The sequence below is a fragment of the Eurytemora carolleeae genome, unplaced genomic scaffold (genome assembly GCF_000591075.1).
Source record: "Eurytemora carolleeae unplaced genomic scaffold, Eaff_2.0 scaffold721, whole genome shotgun sequence".
NCBI lineage: Eukaryota > Metazoa > Arthropoda > Copepoda > Calanoida > Temoridae > Eurytemora > Eurytemora carolleeae.
Window position 1 is genome coordinate 35,606 of NW_019396615.1, and position 12,149 is coordinate 47,754.

Sequence of the window (12,149 nt, forward strand, 5' to 3'; positions counted from 1 at the left end):
GAAAATCAGAGTTAGTGGCAAAGACTCAATTCTTTATCTGATAGTTGTCCCCTGCTAACCCTGTACTCGGTTATGATGAAAAGTTAATGAAAAATGTTAGAAACAAGAAATATATCTTACTTTATTAGGAAAAAAGAAAATGTCGGCATATTTTAGATATTTATCTTGTTCTTTAGGCTAACTATCTTTTCGCAATCTTTGCCACAAACTCGGACTTTCCAATCCCTATATCTTTGCAACCCAATGCCATATACCTTAGATATTTCAAAATATGAATATTCTGTTTAATCAAATAAGCTAAGTTTGAAATTTCAAAGGTTTACACCATCAGGATGCAATGATAGACATAAGAAAATTTCAATCTGTGGCATAGGCTCAACCTTTTTTACCAGAGTTTTGAATTTATGAATAAAAAGAATTAGTTAAACTATTTTTCCTTCATTCATTATTTACCACCTCAGATCAAAATATTCTTGATCCTAAACTGCACCTGGGAGTTTAATATTAAGATAAATCACTCCCATACATTTCTCAAGTTTTGTATTTCAATTTAAATAAGGTTTAAGATTAAGCATATTTGGTTAAAGACACAATAATAAAATATTTAATCTTTAAAATGTCACAACAAATATTTTAAATAATTTTAAATGTCCATTGAATAATTAATTAAGATTATGACAAATGTTTTGTAAGATTTTTCAAACGATATTGAGTTTTTAAACAGTATTCTATAAATTGTAATTTCTGTATGTTTGTTTGTATGTCTGATCATAACTCGTAAACCCTTTGACCGATTTGCCTCACATTTTTTATGGGGACCCACGGGAATGTCCTTAGCTTGGTTTAAAAATTCTAAATTAAGTGAGTTGACTTTAATAGAGAAAGTTTGGTTTGGGTTTGGTTTCTCAATCTAGTATTAACCGTTGCATGACTTGAATAAAAGATAAATTAATTTCTCTTTTTATTTTAGATTAAATGTCATAAAATCAAGTTGAATAGAAAATATCTTTAAGATCTGCTCTCTCTTACTCCGTTTACAGGTATTATTCAATGGTTCTTCATAAGCTATTTAGTTATCAGTGAAAAAGTAAAATAAATGATTAAAGTGCGTAAAGTGCGTAAAGTGCGTATACAAACATTTTCTGATTAACAGAGAGAGGTAATGTCGTCTTACACTCTTGATAATATAATTTGAATTTATAAGAAACCTCAGAATTATTTTTTGCAAAAATACGCATTGTTCAAGTACATTTAAAATAAGATGCAGAATTTGTAAATAAGGATTTTTATGGGAATTGTTTCGATTTTTTTTTTCGACGCTTTTAAAGGGAAAGTTACAAAAAAATATTGACTTCCTGATAAAAAATAATTTGTTAGTCCAAAAATTACTCATATATAATATATATTTTTTATATATTTAAAATTTTTTTATCGATTTTGATGGTTATTATCGTGAGAACTGACGAGGGTCAACCCAGACCGAAATATATTTTCAATAAATGTGGAACGAACATCTACTTTTTTTACTCTGCTGAGGTTTGGTCCGTCACCATCACCGACTTTTTAATATATATAGATTGCTGACAATTAACTGATCAATTTTGTGAGGAAAAATTTAACTATGGTAGGTGTGGTGTCAAAATAGTTAAAATGCACATTATTTTTAATATCAAAATCCACAAAAAATTTAGCATTTAATCGATGGTTAAAGGTTTTCGTAAATTCAGTAACTCCTATTGTTAACACAAACTATAGTCTTGTTTTTTTTCTGTCGGAGAAAAAATTTTGCAAAGTTTAACAAGAGCAAATATTGCAAACCAAATTTTTTAAATATTTAAAATCTGATTTTTGCAAAATATCGTAAAAGTTCAAATAAAAATGTTAAAAACAAGAATCAAAAACTTTGCAAAACTTAAGCTTAATTAAAAACTATTTACAGCTACAAATTAAGTTGCACCATTGTAATTCTAAATAAAAGCTAATTGCACATTGCGCATCAAAAATATACTTGTTGGCTTCATTGCAAGAATGACAAATAAATATTAAATTCCAAGAATGATTGAACAGTAAAATGAAACCACAACCAAATTAAATTTCAGTTAAAGAAATTGAACATAAACTACGCTAATTTTCTTATCCCTTTCATTTTTAAACTTTTGCACGATACTTTAAATTTTCATTATTTGATCCAACAGCCTTTGTAGTTTGAAATATTAAAAGTCTACGAAATCAGTTTTCAAACAGTTTTAACACATATGAATTAAAATCTATCAATCAATTTTTAAATTATGTAATAATTAAACATTTGAATTGAACATACATAGAATATGACAGATTTTCTCGGAACTTTATAATACTTTATTTTTGGAACTTTATAATAAATTTTCTATTTAGGCTCCAAATTCATGTTCTGTCATATTAGCGATAGAGAAGGAAAAGTTGCAAAAGTTAGAAATGTTAGAAAAGTTGTGAAAGTTAGATAAGTTAGAAAACTTATTCTAACATGGAAAGAAGTTGAGCCTTTGCCGCAAACTCTGATTTTCTAATCCCTATGCAACCCTTAGATTTTTCATAAAATGAGTTCTATCAGATCAAATAATTTAAGTTAAAAATATCAAAGGTTTCCAACATTAGGTTCAAAATAGATAAGGATTAGAAAATTTCAGTTTGTGACAAAAACTCAATTCTTTTCTTGAACACAAAAAGTACGGAAACTTAGGACGTTTAAAATAAATTATGACTGGGGTTCTTAGTTTTTTTTGGTTGGTTAATTTCATCAATTTATCATGTTTCATGAGGTCTGAACTTGTGTGTGAAAATTTTTTTATAAAATTAATCCCGTAGGTCAGCTCAATATAAAATTAATCCCGTAGGTCTGCTCAATATAAAATTAATCCCGTAGGTCTGCACAATATAAAATTAATACCGTAGGTCTGCACAATATAAAATTAATCTGTAGGTCTGCACAATATAAAATTAATCCATAGGTCTGCTCAATATAAAATTAATACCGTAGGTCTGCACAATATAAAATTAATCCCGTAGGTCTGCACAATATAAAATTAATCTGTAGGTCTGCACAATATAAAATTAATCCGTAGGTCAGCACAATATAAAATTCAATGCTTGATCACGTGATTCAAAAACACAAAAGTTTTGGCTTAAGATTAGTCAATAAATGATCAACACCTACTAAAGCCCGAGAACATTTGAATAGACGAATATAATTTAAATCAAGAAATATATAGACCAGGAACCGCCATATCTCATGCGTCAAATCTGTGTACTGCAGTGGGATGAGATCAAAACAAAGAATTCAGGGACAACGCATCATTTTTGAGAGAATAGGGCCCAAGGCCAGGGGTGGAATAAGAATATATTGCTATTGTATTTTCCTTATTGACCAGAAAGCCAAAAATCATATGTATTCGCTCTGTAGTCCTTTTTCTTCAACTTCCGTGGGGGCACTGGGTTTATTTACATTCCTCCCACAGTGTACAGTATACAATTTGCGTATATCTGAGTTGGGCATTCCTGTATATAGTTCCTTGGTTTAAATCAGAGCAGAATAAAAACGTTGCTGTCATTGGTCAATTTTTCTGAAGTTTGACCAATGAAAGTTGAGTGATTGGGGACTGAATACTTGCCTCAGTCTAGAAATTTTTAATCCAGTTATTTTTGAAAACTTATGGCGTCAACCCTTCATTTTTCAAGCTTTGACTTTTTTGTCCAACATAGTTCAAAGTTTCAAATGTCTAAAGTCTTCAACATCAGTTGCAAAAATAAAAGTTTCTGAAAACTTAAGTTTGAGGATATAAACCAGTTTTTAGGAATTATTAAATTCCCCCTTTTCTGGAACATGAAGATATTGGTGGGATAATTGTTAATCCAATAACGGATTACAAGATTAAATTTTAATCCCTGATAATTGACTATACTGTTATATTGGAAACCGTGATATATATGGCTGGAAGGGATTAATGCTGAAGGAAAGGTCTCTTGGGGATATAGAAAAGTACGCGCAGGAGGCAACCCCCCCCCCTCCTCCTACCCTCCCGATCTATATTGGACCCCCCAACCCTTACCACCTCAAAATTATTGACCTTTGAAATTCTTTCAGATTTTTTATTTTCGAGGTTACATTTTGAGAATCGGTTTTTTAAAGTTAATCAATAGCGATGATGAAAAATATAAAAAAAAATGTACAGTAAACTAATTAGTTGTTAAGGAACATATTTCGTAATAGAAATTTTTAAAGAAAGCAGATAATTCTTTATCATTCAAATTTTTGCTAAGAAATTTTGCACAGATTTTTGCACACACAAAGGGAATTTGCACGTGTGCAGTTTTTCTTGAATATACATTTAGGTTTTAAAAATGTTGAAACTGTTTTTCCAAAGGAAAATGTCTCCTCTCCCCCCCCCCCACTTAAGGTCGCCAATGAAAGAGGAGGGTAAAGTGTCCTAAATACCTAGTATTTTTATAAGACAATATAAGGATCTAGAGTCGAGACTAGAGAGCCATAATATTAATTAAGAAAAAAGAAAAAAAAACAAAGAAAAAATCTTATCTTACATATCCATATAGATATAATATATATGATATCTCTGGTTACTCCCAGATTAACATTAACAACAAACTTTTTCTTTTTACTTTTTCTTTACTCAGTAACAAAGTTATAATGCAAGGAATGATATTTCAGAGGTGTACGCATCTTTTGCACTGCAGTGTACTGTCTCTGGGCGGTGATGTAAACTCAAGACGGATGTCGAAGTCTGACATGGGATCCATCTTTCACATAAAAGATCAATAAAATATTCTGGTCATTGGAAACTGTTATGTGAATTATCAAAATTATTAAAATTTAATGCTTTAAACCTCCTTGGATACTAAACGAACACTGATGCATCTATTTTTTCTAACAAATTCCGCCCACACTGTTAGAAAAACATTTCTTCCAAATCTGGTAAAATGCTGTCGAAGAACAAATAGGTTCCATGAAAACCACTAAAAAAACCTCCCATTACTTATATTTATTGTCACACTTCTTATAATTAACTTGACCAGAAAATGTTACTGTCACAGGAAATATATTGATTAAAACAAGAAAAAACTTCTGTTCCAGTATTTATAATGAGTGCTAGATAACATGCAAATTTGAAAATTCTATCGCAATAAGTATGAGTTCTGTCACATTATTCTCCGAGTTAGCAATCTTTTGTCACACCATTTAATAATGCTTTGACAAGCGATATATCTCCTATCTCCTAGGTTACAGTGTACACAGTACACACAGTGTACACTTTTCAGCAGTTTATCTAAAATGTCGGACAAAGAAGTTGTGCCAGGGATTATTTACGACAAAAACCTTTTTTTTCAACCATAATCATGGGGTTTTTGTATTTTTATTCCAAATAATNNNTATATCATGGTTCCTATATTTTCTAGCTTATTCTTATACAGATATATCATGGTTCCTATATTTTCTAGCTTATTATTATACAGTTATATCATGGTTCCTATATTTTCTAGCTTATTCTTATACAGTTACATCATGGTTCCTATATTTTTCAGCTTATTCGTATACAGTTACATCATGGTTCCTATATTTTCTAGCTTATTCTTATACAGTTATATCATGGTTCCTATATTTTCTAGCTTATTCTTATACAGATATATCATGGTTCCTGAATTTTCTAGATAATTCATATACAGATATATCATGGTTCCTATATTTTCTAGCTTATTCTTATACAGATATATCATGGTTCCTATATTTTCTAGCTTATTCTAATTCAGTTATATCACGGTTCCTATATTTTCTAGATTATTTTTATACAGTTACAATAAAGTTGTTATGTTTTCTAGGCTTTCTTAGCTTTTTTTCTTGCACTTTTAAAGGAATGTTATGATTAAAGTTTAAAATTGGTGTAATGTTAATTCCAAGCAAGGTAAAAAAAGTGCTTGAATGCTAAAATAATTGTATTAATTTCTCCTAAAATTTGTAAGTAAAGCAAAATGTTTCAGTTGAATTTACTTACAGATGAATAAATTAACTCTGTTCTAAAAATATTTTTTGTGATTTTGCATCCTCAGCTCGTAATTCTTAATATTGTGACTTAATCCTGGTTGTGATTTCATTTCACTCTCGTTAGATTTGTTGTGATAATTTTCTTTCATTTTTTGATCATCTGGTGATAAAATTTCTGTGATTGTAATGCTTTTTTCTTAGTCTTGTGTTTTAAATATTATTTCGAACATATTTGTAAACATATTTTGAACATATTTTGAACATATTTTGAACATATTTGTAAACATATTTGTGTTTTTTATTTGCTTCTTAGATATTTATTATTGTGTTCAACAGCAGGATAAAATATAAAGGGACAAATTCAGAATATACAATTTTTTTCGAAATCTTGGCTTCCATATCATGTCCAAGCCAGACCACTTGGCTTCCATATCATGTCCTAGCCAGAGCACTTGGCTTCCATATCATGTCCTAGTCAGAGCACTTGGCTTCTATATCATGTCCTAGCCAGAGCACTTGGCTTCTATATCATGTCCTAGCCAGAGCACTTGGCTTCTATATAATGTCCTAACCAGAGCACTTGGCTTCTACATCATGTCCTAGCCAGACAACTTGGCTTCTATATCATGTCCAAGCCGCAGCACTTGGCTTCCATATTATGTCCTCGCCAGAGCACTTGGCTTCCTTATCATTTCCTAGTCGCAGTACTTGGCTTCCTTATCATGTCCAAGCCACAGCACTTGGCTTCTATATCATGTCCAAGCCGCAGCACTTGGCTTCCATATTATGTCCTCGCCAGAGCACTTGGCTTCCTTATCATTTCCTAGTCGCAGTACTTGGCTTCCTTATCATGTCCAAGCCACAGCACTTGGCTTCCTTATCATGTCCAAGCCGCAGCACTTGGCTTCCATATCATGTCCTAGCCAGACAACTTGGCTTCCATATAATGTCCTAGCCAGAGTACTTGGCTGCCATATAATGTCCTAGCCAGAGCACTTGGCTTCAATATGATATCCTAAACAGAGCACTTGGCTTCCATATCATGTCCTAGCCAGACAACTTGGCTTCCATATAATGTCCTAGCCAGAGTACTTGGATTCAATATCATGTCCTAGCCAGAGCACTTGGCTTCCATATCATGTCCTAGACAGAGCACTTGGCTTCCATATCATGTCCTAGCTAGACAACTTGGCTTCCATATCATGTCCTAGCCAGAGTACTTGGCTACCATATCATGTCCTAGCCAGAGAACTTGGCTTCCATATCATCTTCTAGCCAGAGCACTTGGCTTCCATATCATGTCCTAGACAGAGCACTTGGCTTCCATACCATGTCCTAGTCGCTGCACTTGGCTTCCATATAATGTCCTAACCAGAGCATTTGGCTTCCATACCATGTCCTAGTCGCTGCACTTGGCTTCCATATCATGTCCTAACCAGAGCACTTGACTTCCATATCTTGTCTGAGCCAGAGCACTTGGCTTCCTTATCATGTCCTAGCCAGAGCACTTGGCTTTTATATCATGTCCTAGACAGAGCACTTGGCTTCCATATCTTGTCTTAGCCAGAGCACTTGGCTTCCTTATCATGTCCTAACCGTAGCACTTGGCTTCCATGTTATGTCTTATTTTCTGGACTCGGTCCTCCAGCCTCTCCTAGCCGCAGCACTCACCTTTCCCATAATGTCCTTGGAGTTCTAGCCGCAGTGCTGAATGCCAGCCTAACCAACCAAACCCTAAGTTCTAAGATTTTGTCAAACTCAAAAGTTTTCATACAAATTGTTTCATACAAGTTTATATCTGTCTAATCACCTATTTATTGGCTTAAAGAAGTTTATATTTAGCGTTTAACTAATTTTATAATTTCAATCTTATTTTGCAGGATGGAACTACAAATTAAACCCCCAAAGGTCCAAAAAAAGTTCAGCATGGAAACAGTTCGTAGTAGCCTCGAGGTCCCAGATCTACGTCCTTTATTTCGAAGGTAAAATAAAGACTTTTTTGAGATCTTTTTATAGTTCACCGCTACTCAATGGACACTTTCTTTAAAGGTTTTTATTTTCAAAGTTCAAACAATATTGGAAATGTTCTTATGAACTAAACTACTAAACTAAACTAGTGGAGTAGGTCAAATAGGCCTATGCTAGTCCTAGTACTGTGAAAAGTCAGGCTGCGCCATTAAAGTTTAAAGAAAGACGACATAGGATAAGGTTGGGCCGGTACTTGCCGTACGTCATTAAGCCCAGTAGAAGAGGTCGGTCCAGTACGAATTCAAATTGACCCTAGTCCATCCATGCGTTTAGATAATTTCATGCATATTTAGGTCAACCTCTCCAACTATTGTTCTATCTATTGACGAACCTGAGGTTAGATTTACTTTATAAAGGGGGTGTTCGCATATAATGAAGGTTAAGTACCCTACTTTAATTGTAAATAGATTATTTCTATTAGATGTTTCTGTAAAGGTTAAGGGAGTTTGACATAAACCGAACACGATGCTATCGGCTCCGCTAGAGAAAAAACTCGTTTAATACAAAACCAGTGTTAAAATCCATGATACACAGTTTATTTTAAATTCTCTTTTTGGTTTCAGAAACATCAGATAGAAATGAAACAATAGATAAATAATTTATCTCGGGTTCTTTCCTATTTGAGACATAACTTAATTTTCGAGAACCCTCCCTTTAATTACATTTCATTATTAACAGGCAAATAAACAGAATCTTAATAAATGTTTTTTTTCAATATTTAATTTTTACCACTAATATAAACTAGGTGCTGTGGACTAAACCCTTGAAGATTCAACCAAACTTTGACGAAGTATATTTTTTAAAAGAGTTCTCTGTTTCCTTTCATCAAAAACAATGTTTACAAGATTATGGAAAATGAAAATAAAATACAATCGTGTTTAAATTGAGAAATATATATTGCATATAAAGTGCATGCAATGTATTAATATGTGATATGTGGCCAAAAATCTTTTTAATGGGCTGTGGATGTAAAATGCCCGATTCACAATGGTACCCTTTGTCTGAAATTGCTAGATTCACAATGGTACCCTTCGTCTGAAATTGCTAGATTAACAATGGTACCCTTTGTCTGAAATTGCTAGATTCACAATGGTACCCTTTGTCTGAAATTGCTAGATTCACAATGGTACCCTTTGTCTGAAATTGCTAGATTCACAATGGTACCCTTTGTCTGAAATTACTAGATTCACAATAGTACCCTTTGTCTGAAAATAAAAAATATCCTTTGTGATTTCTGTAAAAAAGTGATATGCCGCTTTTTGAAGAAAAGAAAGGTAAAAGAAACAGTGTACATTTAGCTTTCAGAGAAGTAACAGCTGGGTCTTTCTCGGCGCTTCTAAAAGTATTCAGAGATATAGGGTGAGAGAGAGAAAATGACCAACTATAGATACTTTAGCCAGGAGTGTATATGGGGGGTATACACCCCTCACACAAATAGAAAAGAAAAAATGGAATTACAAGGGATCAGAATGCGTAGATCTAAAAGAGAGGAACAGAAAACACATGTATGATCAGCTAAAAAGAAGATAAAACAGCCAGAGAAAAAATTCCCTGCTCTTTTTAAAGCTTTGTTAAAACAATGAAAATTTAAATTTAAAAATAAATGTTAAAAATAGATAAAAGAAAATTAACAGACAGAATTCAATATATTTAAAGGCTAAAAAAGCGATGATATCTTCCTCAGTTTTGCTCAGATAAGAATTTCCTTGGTACCGTTGTGAATCAGGTCTGAAATTCTAAATGGGGCGTCACATTAAATTAAGTCAACAGCCCCTTTAATTGGGTCCTTAAATAGATATTTGTATTATTTTTATATCCCTTTGGTAATTTGGTTTTTTTATGTTTTGAAAGAAATGATAAAGAATGATTTGCCTTCTTACTTTTCTATTCCCTGGAGAATACATTCATATTCTGGTCTCAATCCAGGGTTAAAGCTCAGCATTGTAATTTTCCTTCTCTCTGATCCAGAACATTCTTTTTCTTCTTCTTCTTCTTCTTCTTCTTCTTCTTCTTCTTCTTCTTCTTCTTCTTCTTCTTCTTCTTCTTCTTCTTCTTCTTCTTCTTCTTCTTCTTCTTCTTCTTTCATACAATTTAATAACTTACTAACAAAATATCATTATCCAGTAGATAGAACCCTTGGAATAATTCTTTTATCCTATAAATGTGCTTTTTTGTCAAATAGACTTAATTATGATAATTTAAAATATATATTGCTTCCAACGGTAAAATGATTCAGATTCTAATATTTCTCTATATGAGTTCTTTTTCTTCAGAAATTTTTTAGATTGAAAAAAATTCAATTCCAAATATGAAAGTCATTAAATTGAGAAAAAGTTTATATTTTAATCTAACTTGTTGAAGAAAGATAAAGTAAAAGATAAAGTTTGAAGAAATGTTTGATACTCAAAGCAAAGAATTTAAAAGAATAAAATTTTAAATGATAACAAAAAATTGCAAAATTATAAACAGTTTTCCAGAATTCAAACTGAATCAATAATCTGACCTAAATTTTGTATACTATATGAATTTGATATTCATCATTAAACTTCTAAAAGAGAATTATTGATAAAGTATATTTTTGTGTTTGTTTAATATGCTAAACTTAATATTCCTTTAACTAGAGATGGGTACGTTCGATTTTTTTTCATTTCATTCGTTCAACTCATTTTGTTCGTTTTTTTATCCTTCAAAAAAAATATTTATTAAAATATCTTTTTCGTTCGTTTCCTCACAAAACGAGCGTTCAGTAAAATTTTTCGTCCAACAAAATCATTCGTTCAGAGAAAAACGTTATTTTTTTAAAATTTTGCTCCAAAAATTGTTCGTTCAGTCTAAAACGATAGTTTTTCAAAATCTTTTTTGGAAAATTCGTTCTTTCAGTAAAAAATATTGTTTTTTCAAGCTCGATGCTCATCTCTACTTTAACAATATCTCTTTTGCAAAAATATGTGCTTAAGTAATCCTATTTGTACGCATTGAATGCCTGATTCACAGCGGTACCCTATAAACTTTATTTGTGTAATATTGAGAAAGATATCGGCGTTTGTCGTTTCCTTTCTTGCGTCTTATGCAAAGGAATTGAGTCTTTGCCACAAACTTTAATTTTCTAATCACTATATCTTTGGAACCAAATGTTGCAGACCTTAAATATTTCAAACTATGAATTCTATAAGATCATTTAATCTGAGTTTGAAATATCAAAGGTGTACAGCATCAAGTTTTATAGATATTGTGGTTTAAATATTTGATTTTGTTCCAAAGACTCAATTCCTTTCCGCAAGTCCCGTTTATAAAGGTAATTAGACTAAAATTAAATTGATCAATTTTCACAAAAACTATCTTTAGCATTTTAGACAAAGCGTTCAAAGGGTACCATTGAGAATCAGAAATGCAACCTGTACCGTCCGTTGAAATGCCATCAACATTCCCTTTAGATAATATGTGAATGATCCCTTTAAAGCAATATAATATAATGTTTAGGACGAACCTGAGTTTGAAATTCAAGTTTCCAAGTCTGCAACACAATCTCCGAAACATTCTAAGTAATTTTTATTTTCTTTTCATTTGCATAAACTTTTTGCAATTTTCTTTACATTTGCATAAACTTTTTACAGTTTTCTTTACATTTGCATAAACTTTTTGCAATTTTCTTTACATTTGCATAATTTTTTACAATTTTCTTTACATTTTCATAAACTTTTTGCAATTTTCTTTACATTTGCATAAACTTTTTACAGTTTTCTTTACATTTGCATAAACTTTTTGCAATTTTCTTTACATTTGCATAATTTTTTACAATTTTCTTTACATTTTCATAAACTTTTTACAGTTTTCTTTACATTTGCATAAACTTTTTACACCCTTTCTTTACATTTGCATAAACTTTTTGCAATTTTCTATACATTTGCATAAACTTTTTAAAATTTTCTATACATTTACAAATTTTATTTTACAATTTTCTTTACATTTGCATAAACTTTTTACAATTTTCTTTACATTTGCATTAATTTTTTACAATTTTCTTTACATTTGCATAAAATTTTTACAATTTTCTTTACATTTGCATAAACTTTTCATAATTTTCTTTACA

The 12,149-nt window shown here is 31.4% G+C and overlaps 1 protein-coding gene across 6 annotated transcripts in view; it reads left to right on the plus strand.

Moving 5' to 3' along the window:
- Positions 1-949: 949 nt before the first annotated feature.
- LOC111706347 (uncharacterized) overlaps positions 950-12,149 on the plus strand; it is a 44,568-nt gene continuing 33,368 nt past the window's right edge. For 4 of the 6 annotated variants that reach the window (XM_023479198.1, XM_023479200.1, XM_023479202.1 and 1 more), the window contains exons 1-5: positions 950-1,040; positions 7,912-8,013; positions 8,353-8,395; positions 8,805-8,849; positions 11,540-11,601. In XM_023479198.1, the coding sequence (XP_023334966.1) occupies positions 7,913-8,013; positions 8,353-8,395; positions 8,805-8,849; positions 11,540-11,601 (251 nt within the window). In that variant the 5' untranslated portion in view covers positions 950-1,040; position 7,912. Of the gene's footprint in view, positions 1,041-1,576; positions 1,625-7,911; positions 8,014-8,352; positions 8,396-8,804; positions 8,850-11,539; positions 11,602-12,149 lie in introns of all 6 variants that reach the window. The other 2 variants (XM_023479199.1, XM_023479201.1) reach the window with 2 other exon arrangements.